At 38.0% G+C, this 21,688-nt stretch overlaps 1 protein-coding gene across 1 annotated transcript in view; it reads left to right on the forward strand.

Moving 5' to 3' along the window:
• NEIL3 (nei like DNA glycosylase 3) overlaps nt 1–14,649 on the forward strand; it is a 47,071-nt gene extending 32,422 nt beyond the window's left edge. Inside the window, exons 7-10 of the mRNA XM_047772294.1 lie at nt 4,733–4,902; nt 6,646–7,063; nt 12,764–12,938; nt 14,351–14,649. Of these exons, the coding sequence (XP_047628250.1) occupies nt 4,733–4,902; nt 6,646–7,063; nt 12,764–12,938; nt 14,351–14,533 (946 nt within the window). The 3' untranslated portion in view covers nt 14,534–14,649. The remainder of the gene's footprint in view (nt 1–4,732; nt 4,903–6,645; nt 7,064–12,763; nt 12,939–14,350) is intronic.
• The last annotated feature ends 7,039 nt before the right edge of the window (nt 14,650–21,688 follow it).

A 21,688-nucleotide genomic window follows, 5' to 3' on the forward strand; every position in this document is an offset into this window, starting at 1 on the left:
TGTGATGAACATGGGGGCGCATGTTCAATGAAAGTTTTGTCCAGATATATGCCCAGGAGTGGGATTATGAAATAAATACATTTATCATGTAAATAAAATCATTGTCTGTTCCAAAGGCTTTTTTGAAACTAGGATTCAAAGCTTCAGGTGTTTCCTGAGAGAGACTTGCGAGTTACCTAGGAGTCAGGGAGGCCATGCTACACTGTCAACGTCCTGGGCCCTGCGGTCCCCCCTCCCTCCTTTCCTAGTTCTGTTTTATATATCGGCATCCAGCTTAAGACTCATTGCAGAATAAGTGTATACATAATAAAACATCACTTTGTTGTACAGCAGAAATGATCACAACCTTATAAGTCAACTATACTTCAATAAAATTAAAACATGAAAGACAATTTGCATAGTCCCTTAGGACTCAAATAAATTTGCTATAATAGAAAAAAAAAACATTTAAAAATCAGTAAGATTTGCTCCGCTCTTAGAGATTTCTGTAATTAAATGTATTCCATTCATTTTTTTTCTGTATTGAACACTTTTTATGTTGACTACATTTTTTCATTAATTTAAAGTCATTTCAAATTAAAATATGAAAAACCCAATAATAATGGTCTAAATTCTTGTGTTCCTTCAGTTGCTAAAGGTTTGTCTCACTCCTTCCTGAAGTCCTCCCCAGATTTTCCAGTTTTTATTGATTACACCACACTTTGAATACCTATACCATTTATTGTTGGCTCTTCTTTTTATACCAGCTCATGTGATTTATGTGAGTATTGTTTCCTTGAGGGGAAACTGTCTGCTTTGTTCTTTGTCTTCATGAGAGTCTTTATCTTATTTTTCGTGGTGTCATTTTCTTGCTATTTACTTCATTAGGGTCTACTGTACATCAGGTCCTGGGAATACAAAGGCAAAATAGAGTACAGTTGCTCAAAGTGGGTATAATGTGGGGAATAAGGAGACCCTAGGAACCTCATAATGGACATGCTACAAAGGGGCACATTTGTGCTAACGGCAGTGGAGGTATCGTATGGAGGAGGAAACCCCGAGTTTCTCTGAGGAAGTGACATTTGAGTTTGGTGTGGAAGGAAATAGGACCTCAGCAAAGATAAGAGGCAGGAAAGGGATTTCCTGGAAGGGAAAAGAGCCCCTGACAAGGTATGTGGGAAAACACCATGTGCCTTTGGAGAGATGCACAAGAGAGAAGATATTCTCTTCCTCTAAGAAGACCTGTTCAGACTTTGGAAACCATCTAGTTTGGAAATGTGCTGAGAGCTGGTTTCTAGTTAATGAGAATCCAGTGTTGTTTGCAGACCAATTCTTAAGCAGACCTGACCTGGCAGAGATTTTTCTGGGAGATGGACTATGACAGGGATCTTGGGAGAAATGAAAAAAAAAATCTGTGCTGGGTTAATCTGGACAGGATAGCCCTATTTGGGGAAGAGAGTTTGATTACGTGGTTGTCATGTTTAAAAACATAATTTAAAAAGGACTCTTTTGATTACAATGAAAAAAACCCAGTGCAAATTATATTAAAATGGGAATTTGTGGGTCATGTAGCCAAAATGAATATTGGGGTAATTCTCAAAATTAATGAAAAAGCTATAAAAATCCCTGTCTTGGGGATTGGAACTCATGAAGGTGACCTTGCCTGGGCTCTCCACAGATGGAACAAGTAGAAAGAATAAAGTCAGGTCTCAGCTGCTTCTTGCTTAAGCTTCTCATTTCAAGTCTCACAATAGTAGATTCACGGTGGTTTCAGAAGAAGAAACATTCTGGAGGGCTGCCTGGAAACATGGGTACTCTATGACCAAGGGATTAGCAGTTGATTCTGTGGAAGTATAATTTGTACAGCTTACTGGACCTCACCCCCAGAGTTTCTGGTCCAAAGGTCTGAGGGAGGCCTGAGACTCTGCATGACTAACAAGTTCCCATGTGGTGTCGGTGCTGTGGGTGGAGAACCTATCTCTAAGAACCCCAGCCATTGCTCAACACTACTCCCCACCCCGCCGCTGTCTCTCACTTGCCACCTCCACCAGGCTGTGACAGGTCAGTGGTGGGTGGTGCAGGTGTCGAATGGACTTGCAGCCCAGCTCGTAACATCCCCTAAGCAAGGAGGTGTAAGACAGTCCACTTGCTCTTTGGTCTCACCAGGGCTCATGTCCCTGGGCACTGAGCAGGTGCAAGGTGGTGTGGGCAGCATGGGGGTCTCACCTGGAACAAACCCCAGGACTGACACAACTGACAGCACTCTCTAACACCTGCAGCAGGGTGATGGCTTCCATCAGTCCCCCAGTCCCCTCTACGGGGGCAGCATGGCAGCCCTGGGAGCTTCCTTAGCTCCTGGTAAATTTGCCTCTGCAGCAGTGCCACAGCATTTGCTGATGGAAGGATGTGGGGAGTCAGGGTAAGGAGTGTTAAGGACCACTTGCATGTTTCATGTGCACTCTACTGAGTGCAGGGGATGCCCTTTACTGGGATGCAACAAACAAGCAGATTGGGGGCAGAAGGTCCTAAATTTTATTTGTAATAGTTTCCTGTGGCTGCCATAACAAATTGCCACAGGAGCAGGTCTGATTGCTCAAAGCAACAGAAATGCATTCTCTTGTGGTTCTGGAGGCTAGAAGCTCAGCATCATTTTGTTGGGCCAAAGTTAAGGTGTGGGTAGAGCTGTGCCCTCCAGAGGCTCTAGGGCAGAATTTCTTCCTTGCCTTGTCCAGCTTCTGATGGCCCGCCAGTGTGCATTTGTGGCCACATGACTCTAATCCCAGCATCTGTGGTCACGTTGCCTTCTCCCCTTCTGTGTTGCTCTCCGTCTTCTATGTTCTTCCATGTCTTCTCCTCTCCCTCTGTCTCTTGCTCAGAAGGATACTTAGGTTTGCATTATGAGGTCTCTGTTAGTCCAGCATCATCTCCCCATGTTAAGATCCTTGATTACTTCTGTGAAGATCCTCTTTCTTTTAAAGTAACATTTACAGGTTCCTGGTATTGTGGCCTGCTATCTTTAGGAGGCCATTATTCAGCCAACTGTGGCCATGTCGAGGTTGAAATTCCTGTTACACATCCAACTGGAGACGGGAAAGAATTTATTAGAAGGTGATTAAGAAATGGAGCAGTAAGGAGGAGATGCTTGCAAAACTCCCATATGTAGCAAATATCCCCTCATAGTTTATGAAATTTATAGGATAAAAGGTGAAAATGGTGAAAAGATGGAGCACATTGTGTTTATTTGATTATGAGTAAATGCGTGATGCTGCCTCTCAGTAAGTTAGCAAAGGGCAGGAATTAGGCCATGTACATACTGTAGAAGGTCTCTTGTCCCATAGGAGCAAAAAAATACCGAGTGGCATTAAAAGCCAAGGGAAGAAAAGATAAATGAACCGTAGAGATGTGTCTTACTTTCAGATTGTCTTAGGCTGTTTATGATTTTACCAGACAAGCCTGAATTTAAAACCAGATGTAATTATGTGTAAGTAGTAAAATGTTACAGAAGACACAACTACCTTTGAAAGTCAGAGAACTCATGTTCTGAAATATAAGGTACAAAGCCTTTACCAGAAGAGCCCCTTTTCAATTTAATCATGAAAGGAATCCATGACACCGATGTGGTTGTTTACACCATATGCTGTGCTCTGCAGACCCAGAGCTGCGTGTTGAAGAACGGGACTGTATCACATATAACAGTATACTGTTACATTCCATATAACAGTAGAGAGTTAATTAAGAATTCCAGCTAGAGAATCATGACTTAGGTTTGTGGCCAAAAAATCACAGTTGGTTTTATCATTGCTTACTAATCTATTAATTAGATATCCAACAGTTTTATCTGAAGGGAAATAACACATTATGGATGAAAAACATATCTCTAGAACAACTAATTGATATAGTGCCTAATGTATTTTTTTTTCTTTTTAGGGCCACATGCATGGCATATGGAGGTCCCCAGGTTAGGGGTCCAATCGGAGCTACAGTTGCCAGCCTTCGCCACAGCCATAGGAATGCAGGATCTGAGCCACATCTGCGACCTACACCACAGCTCATGGCAATGCCAGATCCTTAACCTACTGACCAAGGCCACATATCCAACCTGCAACCTCATGATTCCTCGTCAGATTCATTTCCCCTGCGCCATGATGGGAACTCCCCTAGGGGATATTGAGAAATTCCAGAGATGTACAAAGTAAAGGTAGAACTTTCTCATCCTGCAGTCAGTGCGCTAATTTCTACATAACTTTTTTCTTCCCTAGTTTGGTTGAATAAAAACATTTTAGTTTTGCTTTGGGAAGAGTCCCACTTACTTAAAAAATTAGTTGAGAAATGCTCCCTAGCAGTTATGTCACATGTTTTTAGTTGGGGAGTTCTCTTGTGGCACAGTAGGTTAAGGATCCAGCATTGTCATTGCAGCAGCTTGGGTTGCTGCTGTGGAGTGAGTTTGATCCTAGGCCTAGGAATTTTCAGATGCCATGGGCACAGACCAATAATATATATATATATGTTAGTTGGTTTAAAAAAACACACAACTCCTTGACTCTGAATTAGATCTGTTATTTCTGTCTTTTATGGCAATCAGCAGGGCCCAAGTGAAAACATGTCCAGATAGCCAGATAGGTAGAACTCTAAGTAATAGCAAACATGTAGCATTTGAGTGTTAATAGTTCTGTCATTGTTTCTAGAATACCCAGCATGTAGAACAGGGCAATAATAAAAGTGATAATGAGTAACTTTAGGAATTCTTTTATAGCTTGCTACCAGCTAGAAACACTTTCGTCCCTTGGCCATCCAGCAGGGAGAATCATTTCACAGACTGTGTGGCTTGGAAATCTGAAGAGCAGTGGACGTGTGAGGTCTGTACACTAATAAATAAGCCATCTTCTCAGGCATGTGATGCTTGCCTGTCTTCAAGGCCTGTTGGTAAGACTGAATTTTGATTTTGTGTTCATTCCATTTCAAAGAGGGTTAATTACACAAAGTCAGGTATATATCTTGTCCCCACCTTGATATTTCATAACTAAAATGCTTTCTTTCTGAAAGGTTTAAAGGAATTGCCAGCCTCTGCATGTAAACCATGCTGATATTCTGTTGAGTACTTTTTTTAAAAAAAACAGGGAGGGAAAACATGCTTGTACTAAAAGAGTATGTGCCTTTGTATCTCAAAAAAAAAAAAAAACTGAGATGATCACATCTGTTCTCTACTGTTTCTAATGAATTATTCAATAAAGCTTTGTTTTATGCAGATTTCAGCAACTTTTGAGTTTGTTATTCAGTCCAAGCGTTTGATAAATTGAAAGGGAGGATTTCTGTAAGAATATCTTTGCAGGTGGAATAGAAAAATGCTGATTTTTTTTCCTCTTCTTTATCCCTCCTACCCCTTGTTATTAAAATCTTTACCCAGACAATTGTACTGATTTCATTGAAATCCTTCAAAATAACTCTTTAGAGCTCACAATTTCATGCGTTCAGAGAATGTAAAACCTCAGAGGAAACCCGTGATTAAGAACCATCTCATTGACGCAGCCTCTATTGTGTTCTCGAATCGTTCTTTCTTTCTTCAATTAGAGAGGAGAAAGTTCAGTCTTGACTTCTGGACCCCGCATTGTATGAGCTGTCGTATTCTGTTTTGTTCTCTGGGCCGGAAAGGCGGGCATCACCCTGTCTACAGCATTGCTGGTATCAGAAGGGATGCTCTCCTACTTCCATCCCTCTCCCTTCAGTAGCATTCAGCAGAGAGCCCTCAGAAAAACACAGTTGAGGTTTCCACACTCATTTTGACATTCTGAAATGCCTTTACACATCTCCTTAATTATTTTCTTATTACTGTTTTTCTGAATATGATGGACATATATCTTAACTGCAATTTAAAATAAATTATAGTACAGATTCCAAAATCCTAGGATGCTTTGTTGAAACATTTAGTCAATGTTAAGTCTTTGTAATTCATCTTATTTTTAGTAAGCCTTTTACTTGGTCTTGTCGTTTACAGTAATATTCCTCATCATTTAGATATAAACTTGAATCGCTGATCGAAAGCTTTGTGGCGAGTTCCCATTGTGGCTCACTCGTTTAAGAACTGGACTAGTTTCCATGAAGATGAGGGTTCCATCCCTGGCCTCACTCAGTGGGTTAAGGATCCAGCGTTGCTGCGAGCTGTGGTGTAGGTCACAAACACAGCTCAGATCTGCTGTGGCTGTGTCTGTGGCATAGGCTGGCAATCGGCAGCTCCGGTTTGACGCCTAGCCTGGAAACTTCTGTATGCCACAGGTGAAGCCTTAAAAAAGTTGAGAAAGAACAAGAGAGAAAGCTTTGTGGGATGTCACCTCTTAATTAAACTGCATAATATTTGGCCTAGTGGTTACAAAATTGATAACCGAATAACCTTAAAATGCTTAAACATAATGTAAAGTGTAATAACTACAAGTCTTTTTTAAGCCCACCTCTGAGTCCCTGAAAGTTGTTGAAAATTTGCCCTTTATATAATACTTCATTGCCTAAACAAGAAGATGTTTAGTTCTCAGTTGCTCAGACTAACTTTGTTGTATTAGTTCTCTGTATTAGGTCACTGTAATACATGAACTAAAATGTTTTAGTTAAGTAAAAAGATGTTTCATGTCAGTGTATTTATAGGAATACTGCAGAATTACTGGTCTCTCTTTCCAGATTCAGTGCTTGAGAATGAAGAAAAGCCAACTGCCTTGAACAACTTAGTGAAATACCCTTGTAATAGCTTTGGAAAACCAAGGACAGAAGTGAAGATCAACAGGAAAACTGCATTTGGAACTACAACCCTTGTCTTGACTGATTTCAGTAATAAATCCAGTGCTTTGAAAAGAGAAGAAAGCCAAAAGCAGATTTTAGATGGGGAATTTCCAAGCCCTGCTTCTCATGTCCGTTTTAGTGATACATCGCACCCCTCCCGGGAGAGAGCAAACTATATAACTCAACTATCTAACAAAGTAAATGTATTACCTATGATCTGTACTCAGTCTAAAATATTTAGTCCAGCATATACAAATTTAAAAACAACCCACTACTCATCACCAGATCTCAAAACTTGCAACCCTGGATTTTCTAACAGGTATGATGCTTCTAACTTTCATCTTTAAAGTATTTTCATGGAGTTTTAAGAATGCAGAAAAATCATCCATTGCTAAGGGGGCTGTATTGATTTGGGAAATGTAAATCAAATCAGTAAAGACTATTATAGTAATTGGCATCCCTTGCCTCCCCTAGCAGACAATATTAGAGAAGGAAGGGAATGAAAAACAGAATTTCCTACATCTGCAAAAAGTTTGCTTTTTCTGGCTGTAACCATATATATGCTTAATACAGAATATTTGGAAAATATTGGAAAGTATAAAGCAAAGTGATTAAATCCCCCGAAATCTTACTGGTTATCCATCTCTACTGTTAGCAGTTGTTTGTTGTGTTTGTTTGTTTTTAACTCCCAATGAAATATAGTTCTTCTGAAAGGGAGACTATCATTAATAACATTTAATCAATTCTTTTGTTTTAAAGAGAGAGATCTGAGATAATTTTAGTGACATTTCTGCTAAAAGAAATGGCTGTATTTCAAACAACCAAGGGCGTGAATGGTGGCATTTGTTTAAGCCAGAAAGGCTCAAAGAACATGCATACTCATTTTGGACTTGAAATTTAAAAGTTGTAATTCCGATTAATAAATACTACCAGACTGGACGTATTTTATGAGACTACGTGCCACACATTCAGGAGAAGACCCTCAGGTGCAATCACCAGAGATACAGAAATTTTAGTAAACAGTGTTATCCTTGTTGCTTAATGATTAGTGGCATCCCTTTCTTTCCCAACCTTGTTTAGTCCCTTTATCTGGGCCTCCTCACTGTCACACCTGATACCTCCATTAGGGAGCGTCATCTCTCCACAATTTCCTTTTCCTTCACAAAGCAGGTGCTGTATATCCAGCTTCTTTAAATGAGGGGGAGAACATTTTAAACGAAGTGAAGGTGAAGATTCTTCCTCTCCTGTGCCTTTTCTTGCTGATGGGAGGCGAACAGAGGAAGAGCTACTGTGGATGGGATCTAAAGTCATCTCAGGAGGGGTTCTGATTTCCAGCCTCTCCTCTGATGATCTATGTACATCTCTACTGATGGATAGATTCTTCCTTTGGGCAGTGAGATAAAGGACCACCCGTGTTCACACCTTGAACCAACTTCTGGGAACCCTTGAAGCTTATTTCATAACAGAATCCTGAGACAGCTTTTGGTCAATAGATGCTTTAATCTCAAGTTTCCTATACTAACTCTAAACTTACTATCAGTTAATCTTGATGACTTATCCTTGGCTGTTTTTTTTTTAATTTGTTTGTAATCATTTATAATAACTGGTTTGACTTTTGTCCATAGTACTCACAAAATGTAGACATTTGAATTAAGCTTTGGAGGGCAGACTTTTAACTGCCTGGGTCCGTACGCTATCTTCTCACTTGAAACCTAATTAATGTCTCATGATGAAAGTTCAGGAAGGAGCTAGTTAAAAGTGTCTGAGTCAGGGGGCTCTCCTGTAAGAAAATCATTTTTTCACAGCCTTTTCTGTTGTCTAGCTTAAGTGGAAAGAAGCAGATGTGATCATTTAAAAACAGTGTGGCTTTTGTTGTACTCAAATGAAGTATCTCAGCATATTTTTATTTCCTTAGTGCTTTGTAGAAAATCTCAGACAATTTAACTAATGAATTAGGGATTTAAAAAAGCATTAATGTAACCTTAAATTTAAATGATTTCTTCATAAGTCATTAGTAATAGGGTCATATGATTAATCACAGTGCACAGCATTACTTAGAAACACTACAGCATGTGTATGTGTTGAAAATAAGAACCCCAGGAATGAGACTCTAAAATCAATCAAGATCAACTAGCAGAATAAATGTCAAGTGATGAAATACATTCACCCAGCAGCCCTTCTGCACCCAGCTACTTTACAAGGAATAAATTGCAAATTACTGTCATTTATTTCATTTTTCTCCTTGTCTGGCAGCTACAGTGTTCATCTTGTGGACAAGATGCTGAGCAGACGCTCACAACATAATAGAATTAAAGCAGGTGGTCCACTCAGAGAATTTATAGCCAGTTCATTTTTTCTTTAATAATTATATGGTAATTAATTTGCCTTTTGTTCTCTTAATTACTGATCTCATCACCACATGATACATGCTCTGTTGATGGGGCATATTTTCAGATTGGTCTTTAGATAGACTTGAATTTTATCCAGTTACCAGGTTATAAATTGGATAGTTGGACCAATTTTTAAGCAGTTAAGAATGACTGTTAGACAGTGGTAAGTCTTTGATCCAATTATTGTGACTACAGAACGAAATACAGTGATACTTTTTCAAAGAACACTACCTGTGTTTTAGGTGTAAATTTTTCCTGAGCTGACACAAAGGCTCATGTAGATGAGGAAAGTGACATGAATATAATCACTAACATTTTCTCGGGTCTGCTGCTAGCAGCATTGCCAAATTCTACCTCTAATCACCAGTGAAGCACTGACACCTCATACGTGCTGCAGGTCACCTTTTGGAGTTTTCAGTCCCCAAGGATTTCAGAACCACCTGGGACCATCCAGGATGAATCATTTAACCTCTGCCTGTTTGTTATTATCCTTGAAATACTGCTGCACTACAAAATTCACGTTCAGTGAGACTGATTAGTTCAAAAAATTTTAGTGTTTTTATTATGTACCACCCTATCTGTAAAATAAGTTAAACCGTGGTAGATGGATCACTGAAAAAATACCCACCTGAAAATTACAGACCTGTGCTTGGGAATGTCCTCTTTCTTGATAAGAGTTTTTATCTAATCTCTGTTTGGGGGGGTGTTAAAAGATTTATTGAAGTATATTTAATTTACAAGGCTGTGATAATTTCTGTTGTACAACAGTGACCCAGTTATACATGTGGATACACATTCATTCTCTCTCTGATTCTTTACTTCCATAGATTATCACAGAGTACTGAATAGAATTCTCTGTGCTATACAGCTGGTCCCTGTTGGACAGTTGTTCCATATTTGAACAATATTTATTGAACATGTTCAGTGTTTACTTATTAATAAGTATTTATTGAGAACCTATTATGCGTTAAGCATTGGCCTTGGTTCTAATGACCTCTACCTCAGCAAAGTGCAGCCAGAGGGGCCAAATTCAGCTCACCACCTGTTTTTGTAAATAAGGTTTTATTGGGACACATCACATTCCCATTGGCTTACATCTTCTCTGTGGCTGCTTTTCATGCTCCAATAGCAAATTTGAATATTTTGCACCAGAGATCATAAGACCAACAAGCCTAAAAATATGTCCCTTCTGAGAAGATTTGCCAACCCCTGATCTATCATATTATATTGACCATTTATAATCCAGTATCAGTATTCAAAATGATGGTCCTAGTTATCAAAATAAGTTAAAGTCTTCTATATGCTAAACCAAGAAAATGCTCATTACATTTTAGAAAGTTTTTAAAGCCATGATTGAAGCAAAGAGGAACAAAGATGTCCTCAATTAATCAGAACATTTAATTATGCTGGGTGATGTTTGCTATCATAAAATGAAGATTCCCTGTCCATATTTAGACCCGATGTGATCCCAGGTGGCATCAGTATCTTGGTTATATTAAGTCAGTGCTTCACAACTTAATGCGTATACACATCCCTTGGGAGTCCTGTTAACATGCATGTTCCGATGCTGCCAGTGGACTGGGTGGAGTAGGGACAGGTGATGCTATAGGTCTAAGGAGTGCCCAGGTGATGCTGATGCTCCTGGTTGGTGGACCACACTCTAAGGGCTGAGATAAGATAGCATAGGGCAGTTCTTTTCTTTAACCTTATCCTAAGGGAGAAACAGAATGGAAGACAGAAATGAGGAACCAGTAGGAGACACTGGGATCTTTCTTTTCTACCTTAATCCCACCTTCCATCTTGCTTGTCTCCAGAAACCTTTACTAGTAAAAGAATCTAAACCTCTCCCTGGATTTGTGAAAACCTGGAGATTTCTAGGTTGAGGCAAGTGGATTCAAAAATGTTTAATTGTTTTCTCTGACAGATTTCAACAGACTCTATAAAACTGTTTGCATGTGTGTGCTTTTTAATTATTTTAAAGTATGCATCATTTTATTTCTGTTTAAATTCTTACCCTTCTTTTTTCCTCCTTTAACATTTTTTTAAGCACAATTGATGGTTTATAACCCACATGCTTCAGTTTTGAAATCCCCCGACTTCTCTCCAGCCATCCAGATGTTTAGCTTCTCTTCAAGTTATAGTTTTAATACTGCTGTTTTTTGGTGGGGGGCTGGTGAAATGAAGGGGGTGGGGAAGAGAAGTCACCTTCCCTATTTCTGTTTAGTGTCTTCTATGATTCTAAAATGTAAGCTACCATCCCCCACCTTGAAAATGCTACCAACAAAATAGCTGCTGGAGAAATATTTAATTATAATGATTTCTTTAGCAAGGCCCACAGCTGCTTTGATCTTACAAATGCCTGCTTCACAAACAGCTTCAGAAACTAGCCTCAGAACATTTGAGTTCATCCCAGACGTCGGGATGTTTAAGTCCATTTAAGGCAATATATTTAAGCATCTGTTATATAATTGTAAACCAATTTCCTCACAAATGAAAGATCTCATACAAGTCAATTATATCTCAATAAAACCAGGGAAAAAAGACTTCATACTCTGAACATTTCGATTAGATATGATGATGCCTTGAGGCATCATTATAGGAACAAGTCTGAGAAGAATGTATTTTAGGAGTCAAGGAAGAGGAGAACCACCTCTGATTTATAAATTTTTTAAAAAATCATTTAATAATGATTTTGTTCTTTAGAAATTAACAAAAAAAGAAGCTTTTTATCATTCAAAAGTTAAAACAGGGCTATTAAGGGGAAGGACTTCTAGTTTTAATGAGGTCTTTTTCTCTTCAATTGGTTTATTAAAAAGACCAACTATTATAAAGGCATTATCAAAAATATGCAAAATTTAAAAAATTTAAAATAATCATGAAGCTCCTCTTCAAAGAGAAAATTCTGTATAGCTACAGTGGCAGCCTGGCTTCTGGCCTTTCTCTGCTGTATGCAGGAATAACCTCTAGACACTCTTGATCCTAATCACAGGGGAGAATAAAGCTTCCTTGCCAGTTTTACAAAATACACATTTCTGCTGTGCCCAGCAGCCTGGTCCTTGCTGAAATATGATTGCAACTATTATGGTAGCCTTGATCAAAGCAAAGCATAGAAAATTGCCTTTAACTTGGACAGTAGAAAGAGTGATCTCTTTGGCCTTGTCAGAACCATTGATGAGAGCTTGCTATGGATGAGAAAATAATTAGACAAGATTGTAACTCTCGTTCCTTTGGAGTGTGAGAGGGGAGTTGGACTTGAGAATATTTTATAAGAAATAAAAGTGGTCACACTGTCATGTTGAGTAAGAGAAGAGCCAAATATCACAAATGAAAACTAAGAAAATTGGATATATTGGATATGCAGTTCAGCTCCTTTCGTTCTTGAGAAATTTAATTTAAATTACGCATTTAATTTAAATTTCAGTAGGTGGCTTTGGAAGGAAATGAGAGTTACCTAGGAAAAGCAAGAATTAAAAAGACAGAGGAGTGTATATAATCACGTAGAGTGGATCATGATCACTTTTTGGTATAATTTCATTGTACCGGCAGGATTCTGGCGTGGGGGTGGGGTGGTGTGAACAGCCCCTTTTAGCACCATGGTGCTGCAGTTATTTTGTAACTTGTCATTACAGTGAACTTCAGATTAATATGACAGATGGTCCTCATACATTAGATGCTGGCAGTCCTCGCTGCAGTAAACACGGCCGCCCCTGCATTCTCCGAGTGGTGAGGAAGGATGGCGAAAACAAGGGCAGGCAGTTTTATGCTTGTCCTCTACCTAGAGAAGCACAATGTGGATTTTTTGAGGTACCTGTATGAATTATCAAGCTTAATGATAATATCATGGAATACTTTGGTTACTAAAATGTAACCGATGGCAACCCATTTCCGGCTTAACCATGACATTTAAAAGCCATGTTGAGTCCTAAAGCCTGAATGTTGAATAACTTAAAATTCAAAGAGGGTCATCACAGAAAGAAAAATTAATCAAATGATAGCTATTAGATTATTAAGTGTATCATGTTTGTAAATCACAGGGGTAGAAGCATTGCCCCCTTGGTTTACAGAGAGAAAGTTATTGAGTCATTACTCAGGTGGCTGATGATCCAAGATATAAATGTATGCTTCCTAACTTCAGTGCTACCTCAAAACCTGTGCCTTATGGGTTGGATAGAGGCACCTGGGAAAAATAATATACTGTCCCTGGATTTATAACAAACTTAGCAAATCCTACTGCATAAGCATACCCAAAGAAAGTGATGGCACAATAGCAATTTAGATTTAGGCAATTCCCCATGCCTTTCAATAGGTGTGTCCCTGCAAAGAAATGTGAAATAAGAGACAAGAATCTGGGCCCTTTTGGTCAGTCCCACGTTCTGTCTGCGTTCCTGAATGTGAGCCTCTCTCTCACTGTGAAGGTTTGAAGATACGTAATTTTTCCCACTGCTTCATCGGATACCTAACTGTAAAAAGAAAATAGGGATCTGTTTCAGTGCTGGAGCAAAAGTTTTCTGGTTGCACATATTGAGAGAGAAATGATCTGTCTTCATTGTGGTACCTTCCTTAGGCATTCCCCAGGGAATATTGACAGTGATCTTAGAGCTTAACCTTTGCCCAAGATGTGGCTCCATCCTACTAAACTTAACTCATTTCCTCCTCTAGAAACTTGTACAGATGGGGAAAACATTATTAGCAATATCAATAATATCATAGCCTTCTTTGTAGCTCTCTTGAGGCCAAGATTAATATGGATAGGAATAATATAATGGAATCTGCCTAAATTAGTCCAGGTAATTCTATAGCAAATTCTTTCTTTGCCTGGAAGACTAAAGCAGTTGAGTGTTAAAGGCATAACAAATCTTTGATCTTAAGAGCATTAACTACAACAGACCTGTAGCAGGAACTTTGGTGGTTGTTTTACAGTGAGATTCTAGTAGTTTTCAACTATTTGCAATAAAGTGAAGGAACTTCTCTACGGTGCCTTTGGATTGAGAGAAACTTGAAATTACGACAATTTTCTGTGTGATTAAGGCAAATTTGTTATAGATGCTTCTCATAGGGTATAAGGTTTTTAAGGGCAACAACTAATGACTTATGTGTATTTTACAATGTCAAATTAGTAAGTGAAGACAATACATTACTAATCAAATGCATCCAGACTCAGCCTGTCTATCATTGTAACATCCACCTAAACTTTACAATCTGTTTTTCCCCCCTAGTGGGCAGATTTGTCATTCCCATTCTGCAACCATGGCAAACGCTCCATCATGAGAACAGTGTTGAAGATTGGACCTAATAATGGAAAGAATTTTTTTGTGTGCCCTCTTGGGAAGGAAAAACAGTGCAATTTTTTCCAGTGGGCAGAAAATGGACCAGGAATAAACATTATTCCAGGATGCTAATGTTTTCTCCTTCTGTAGAATACCTTTTAATCCTTTCAAACTATAATTTTAGGTTTATTGTAATATTTGATAACTGTTCATTTTAGTTTGCCACCTTTCCATTCTGTGGCTGTATTTTTTATTGTTGTTATATGTGTTTCATCGAATATACAATATATTCTATTTAAAATGTATGTTTAATGCATTTAGTAATGACAATAAAGTATTTTTAGCATGTTCTTGGTCTCTTGTAATTTCTTTGGGGACACAGTGATTTTTTTTTTTTTTTTAGGAGAGGAGTATACAGTACAATCAAATATAAGGTATTCTGTCTGTAATGAATAATTTCTCCGGTATGACCACTATTCATAATATATGATTAAAGGAACTTCTTGTTTTCTTAAATGAAATGTGAGAAATGAGATTTTCTTCATAGAAAATAATGTTTTTTATTCTGTGCAACAAACATCAAGTTCCTCTAGATGCTATAAACATGCCAAACACTTGTATAGCTTCAAATGCATTTTCGTGCAAAGCTATGGGGATTAAAAATATAAAAGTCACATTTAGGAACAAAAGAAATTGTACATTTTTAAAAGAGAAGTTGGCTTAAACTTTTCTGATTTGATTTTCATACCTATTAATTTTTAAAAAGTTTATTTCAAAAGCTTGCTGTGCTATTTTTTTTTAGTTTTTGTTTTAACTTCTCTCCTTTTTTTTTTTTTAAAGTTTATTTCAGGTAGGATTATTTACCAAAAGAAAGGACAAACATTAATCTCAAGGCATTTCCACATGTTTGTGGAAAATTCCATTTAGAGCTGGTTCCATCAATTTCAAAAAGGACAGCATGGAAGATTCCTTGAGCCCTTTTCCCCTTCTGTCACTAAATTGCCAAGCAGAGCTCTAGAAGGTAACGGCATGTGAAATTACCAGCAGGGCCGAGCATATCATTCCTATCTGTGTTTGAACCCAACACTGAAGAGACAAAATTAGAACCAACCAAAGATCAATGACCTTTACCCAAATTGCTCAACAAGGTAATAACTCTCCAGATCAGAACAGGAACTGGACTGGACCGTTGATCTTAGTGACCTGATGTGAAGTACACAGGGTGTGCATTTGGAAGGAAGGCAACATATTCATTGTGCAAATTAACTGCAATGAAAGATAGGCAAGTGACACGCAACAAATTTCAATATATACATTTAGATGTTTATCCACTAAGAAATGTGCAGGATTTATGTGAAGAGAATTTTACTGACCAGTATCAAAGAACCGGATGGATAGACAAAATAATATCTTATTTGGAAAGGATGAACGTTTAAAAAATGTTATTCTCCCAAACTTATTTTTTTTTTTTATTTTCCCACTGTACAGCAAGGGGATCAAGTTATCCTTACATGTATACATTACAATTACATTTTTTCGCCACCCTTTGTTCTGTTGCAACATGAGTATCTAGACAAAGTTCTCAACTTATTTTTGAGTTTTAGCAAAATTTCCCATTAAAATTTCAAGGGGGTTTTTGTTTCTGTCATGGAGTAAGATCCAACTGAACCCAGCTCTAGATTCTGGACAAAAAAATAGAACTAGGGAGTGAACCAAAAGCAAACAATTCTGGAGGGATATAAAATTTGGAAGAAGAAACCAGCCTTAGGTAATTTCCCTTTTTTTTTTTTCACACTTTCTATCTTGAGGGCAGGACAAAGACAATTTCAACCCACAGTCTTTCTAGCTTGAGGAGCCAGCAGACAGTCTAGGCAACTATAGCTACTGGGAAGGAGGAATCTCAGAAGATATTCAAGAGGGTGCACCCCAGGTTCTGTGTTTAAACTGTCCAGGTCCTTGACTGACCCCTGAACCACACATACATGCATGGGGCAGACAACACAGAGCAGCTCAAGAGAGAAGAACTGGACCAAGACTAGATCTGTCACCCAAGAGAATGTGCCATTTGAAACCAACCAGATCTATTGATTTTCTGAGACAAAGGGACCAATATTCTCTAGAGGAATATTCCAGATCCAAAGGTGCTACCATATCATACTAACATATGCAAGATCCAGTTGGAATTGTGCAACATAGGAAGGGCCAGAGTAATCTGACCCAGATTTGGAGAAAAGACTAACAGCCAAGACCAACTCCACAGTGACCAAGATGTGGGAATTATCAACCAGGGACCTTAAAGCACCTGCTACAATAATGCTCACTGAGGTAAATGCTAAATGGAGAGGATGCCAAATGGAAATCCAGATCTTCAGGAGGCAATACAGAAACTCTGAAATGGTAAATATCTAAATAACTATAAAATACTATTTTTGCCTCTTTGTTTTGTTTTAATACATGAGACTGTTTAAAGCAATAACGTGTGTATGTATATATATATAGAGAGAGAGAAAACCTCTAAGATTTATAATATGTGTAGATATGACAACTACAGCATGAGAGGTCAAAGGAACTCTACAATTGCAAGTTTTCTGTATTTTATGCAAAGCAGTTTCATATTCTAATTGTAAAAATTAAGGGTATATATATATGTAATAGCTATTACCAGATTTGGAAAGTTTTCAATAACTCTTTCTTTGAGTATTTTTTTAGTCCCTCACTCTTCCTCTCCTTCAGAGATTCCATTTACACAAATGTTGGATTATAAGATTGTTATTACCCCTCAGATCCCTGGACTCTGTTTCTTTTTCATTCTCTTATTCGAACTGAGTCAATTTTATCGATCTGTTTTGAAGTTCACTGACTGTTCTCTGTCATTTTCATTCTACTATTGAGATCATTTAGCCAATTTTTTAATTTCACTAATTGTAGTTTTCAGTCCTGTCATTTCCACTTTTTTTTTATAACTTCTATGTCTTTATTGAGATTTTGCATTTTTCCTATTGATTTCAAGATAATTTATAATTGATTCCAGAAGCACTTTGATAATGTCCACTTTAAAATCCTGGACGGATAATTCTTAATATCTGATTTACCTCAGGAGCTTCATCAGCTGAGTGTCTTTTCTTCTACAGATGTGGTTTATCCAGTTTGGAACAGGACAGGTGATTTTTTTTTTTAATTGTATCCTGAATGGTTATTATGTTCAGAGACTACGTTCTATGTAAATGGTTTCTTTTAGCATGTAGTCATCCTGTTTGGTTGAGTGTGTAGGTTCTGACTTATCTAGTTTTTGGAGCCATTGCAATGCAGTTCGGGTCTGCTTTAATCTGGTCCTGCCTTGGGTCTTCATCAAGCCCCCTGGTGCTGTCTGCAGGCTGCCTGGTGCTTCTAGGACATCTTCTGCAGAAGAGTGAGGGCAGAAGCAACTGTGCCCATGTCCCCTTATGTCACCAGGTGGAGGGAAGCAGGTATTATTATTGTCCCCACCAACACTGGTTTCTGTAGCAGCAGAATCAGAACCAGACGTCAGCCCTCCGAGCCTGCCTCTGTTCGTCATCGTGCTAAATCTTTGGAAGGTGCTGTGTGGTCTGCTGATATTCATCACTGTGGAGTTTATCTTCCTACATCTTAGTATTTCAAGCCAATATATGAATATAAAGGCTTTTCATAATTTAGGGAAATCTGAGAGTGAGATGGAGGGTGAAAATGCAGAAGATGATTTTAAGAACTATTGTTTCTGAGCCCTTATTTTGTGACACCTGCTGTCACTTTCCATAGATTATTTCTTTTAATCCTCTTGACTACCCCATGAAATTTATTATTATTTCTAATTTTCCAGTTTAAGAAAGCTAACTTTCTGTAGGTTAGGTCAGAAATGTGTCACGTGGGCTGTGGTATAAATGGAGTTTGTATAGCACTAAAACCTGCATTCTGAATAAGCTTCTCTCCTTTTCATGTATTAAGAAAAGGTGGCTGTACCCAGAATTGCATGTTGTTGATATGGGCAAACATCATTATATACAAATGAAAATAATCGAGGGATGATGATAAGAAAATGGTCATGTTTTTCTCTAAACATTGTCATGTTAAAATTTCTATAAATTTATTTTGAATTTCCACTACTTTCCATTGCTTTTATTTAAATCCCTTTATTTTTTTTTTTTAAGAAATCCATTATTTTCATGTTCTTTGTAAAGGTACCTGCCATTGCACATTCTAGACCATGATTATTAGCAAGTTGGTATGTAAAATGAAAAAACAAATGTTCTAATAAGTTTTCCCCAAAACTTAACCTTCTTTTTCTTCCCAGCACTTAATATCTCTTCTAAAGCCTGTGCTAGTGTTTGCCTTGTGTTATAATACTTGTCCTATATGCATTTCCTAATGTTCACCTCCTTAAGGGATTGTATGTAGCCCTTCTTTGTTCTATACCGAATCTTACCAAGGATTGTGCCTTGTACACAGTATAAACTTGGTAAACATTTGTTGAATCTAATAGATGAAGGTTTAATATCATGTCAGTCTGCTGAACATTTTTAACCTTGTTACCACTGTTCAAACATAATGCACTTAAATGTTATTGAAAAGTGTCTCTGGTTTATTATAAAATAGAAAGAAACGCCTTGGTATCTAAAAGCTATTCTTTCTAGTAATTTAAATAAAAGTCTTTTTTCTTTTTTCTTTTTTTTAATTTTTAGAAATTTGCTTACACATGTACAGGCCAAAGCTAATCAGATCAAAGGGTATGCATTCATTGGAAAGGAAAGAAGACATTAAAAATAAGGCTGCCTTAGTGCTATACCATATTCATAACATAAAGATGAAAAAAAATGTGAGTACGCCTCAGGACACCCATGAGTTTGAACCTCTTCATTTTACAGGAAGCCAAGTCACCTGGTTAAAATTACTTCTTAGCTTTTAATTCATTTAATCTCTAGTGGGCATCTACTATGTGAAAAATTCGATGACACATTTTAAAGTAGATCTTGGGAATGCCTGAATGAATGATAAGTATGGAGTAGAAATGATGAGTGTGGTAGCTCTGTAAGCAAAGTGCAGATGGAGCAGGAAGGGAGAGCCCACAGCTGGCTGAGGAGCTGGATGAACAGTAGTAGGAATTTCACCTTGGTGAAGATTTGCATATGGAGAAGGGCATTTTGGGCTGTAGGTACAGCATTAGGCAAAGATTTCTCAGAGCACAGGGAGTGTGCAGGGAATAGAAAAAAGTCCTGCTTGGCTAGATCACTCTCCCCCTTAGGGATCTCATGCCAGAGAAGCAAGCCAGTGCACACTGGGACCTGTGCTGATTAGTGATGCAACCAGAGGGCCTTCTGAACAATGAAAAAGGGGATCTATGCTGCAGTGTTATGCAAGATGGTATGCATGGTTTACTTATTTTCTAGGAAACAGTTGGGTTCTGGAGTCAGACTGCTAGTTCAAAAACCTGTGCTATCACTTTCCTTGACCTTAACCCTGTGACCTTGAATATATTTTATTAGTTTTGGGTATTGTGTGCTGAGTCTTAGCTACTTTATTTGTTACAAGGTGATAACAATGCTACCATCTCACAGCATTGTTTTGAGGGTAAAGTGCAAAATCCATTTAAAGAGCTGAGCATATTCCCTGGCCATCAAAACACAGGAATTCATTTTATTATCTTTATTATTCCTCTTCCTCCTCCTCCCCACACAACTGTTATCACAGAAAGCTTCAGAAAGGAAATAGCAGTGGTAGTGGCCTTAAAAAAGGACTTGAATTTCACAAGAGAAGTACTTAGGATAGAGGGGAGCAGCGTGAGGGAAGCCTGAGAGCAGAAGGAAGTACAGTTGTATTGGAGAGAACTGAGAGCCTGGAAATTTAGAAAGACGTTATTAAGAAGAAGATGCTGGGCTGAGTTTTATGTTTCCAGTGATGCATCAGGAGTTTAGGGATAGAAAATGTGAAAGAACTACAAAAAGCCTTTATTCATGAAGAATCAAGAGAGCCAAAATTTTATAGTAATTCAGGGATCCACTATCCTAGATAGAAATCATATATTCCAGCAATGAATGTACGTCATTATCAATTACAACTACTCACATGCTATTCTTGCCCTGTTTCTCTGACTGCGGAGGAGGTTCTGGCTCTGAGTGCCTGGAAACACTGTATATACAGTATTTCCAGAAAAGCAGGTGGGTAAGTCTCACACTTTCATGCAGAGTGATGGGCTCAAGCAGTGTGCAGGGTCCCATTCATTGAAATCTATTTTTAAAGGGATGAATACAGGGCTCCACAAGGCAGAGCAAGGCCCCCAACACACCGAAGAGTGGATGAACCCTCTTGTTCTCGAAGTTGCAAAAAAAAAAAAAAAAAAGCCAAAGGCTTGGAGATTGAAATATTTTCTATTTATTATTTGAATCCTATTTCTTCTCTGATAAAAGAGTACTGAAAGGTTGGCGGCAGAGGAAGGGACAGAAAGGTAAAAGAGATGCAGAAAGGAAAAAGTGATGGCAGAGAAAGAAAAAAAATAAATCTTGTGAACAGATAGGGAAAGATAAATGCCTAAAGCATCTTTGCGGACACTATGTATCCATTTTTAGCAATCAGAAACACAAATATATGGATAGTCAACAAAAGAACAGTCTTGTAAATTTTTAAAACTATACACTAGCTTCTTGGACTAAATGCTATCATAAAATGGGAAACTGCCAAGCCAATTAGCTGTGCTGTTACAGCAGTTCCACACCTATGTCCATGTGTCTATGTTCATTGCTGTGTCACTTCCAATTGCTAGCTGTGGCATCTTGGTTTACACATTAATAAATACGCATCTGCTTTTAATATGCGTATATCTTTCTCATTATTGTATTATTACACTCAGCATGTTTGGCACCATTTAAAAAGAATTTATTTTGCTATCATTGGCAGAAAACAATTTAGGAAGCTGAACATTCAGAGCAGAAAAATCGGTAAATCTAAGTATTTGAGTGGGTTATGGACTCATTAGTTTAATAACTTGTTTTCTCCAAACTTGAATAATTTGAATGCATTAGGAATGATACAGCATTTTAAAAAGTGCGTTCTTAAAATGGCAAACACTGGATCTAGGATCTGAGTTGGTAGTTGTTACTTATTTAAAATAAACAAGCAAATTCTGTTGAGATATGGGCTCATTTTCAGGAATAGTCTATTAGCAGGCAGCAGTGAGTGCAACAATTAACCATATCAGCGCATTAAAACCTCATATGTAAACTCCACATAGCAGCACTCACGCATCCTACCATGGCCTATTAAGTAATCAGAAATGAT

Source organism: Phacochoerus africanus, chromosome 3, assembly GCF_016906955.1.
Source record: "Phacochoerus africanus isolate WHEZ1 chromosome 3, ROS_Pafr_v1, whole genome shotgun sequence".
Taxonomy (NCBI): Eukaryota; Metazoa; Chordata; class Mammalia; order Artiodactyla; family Suidae; genus Phacochoerus; species Phacochoerus africanus.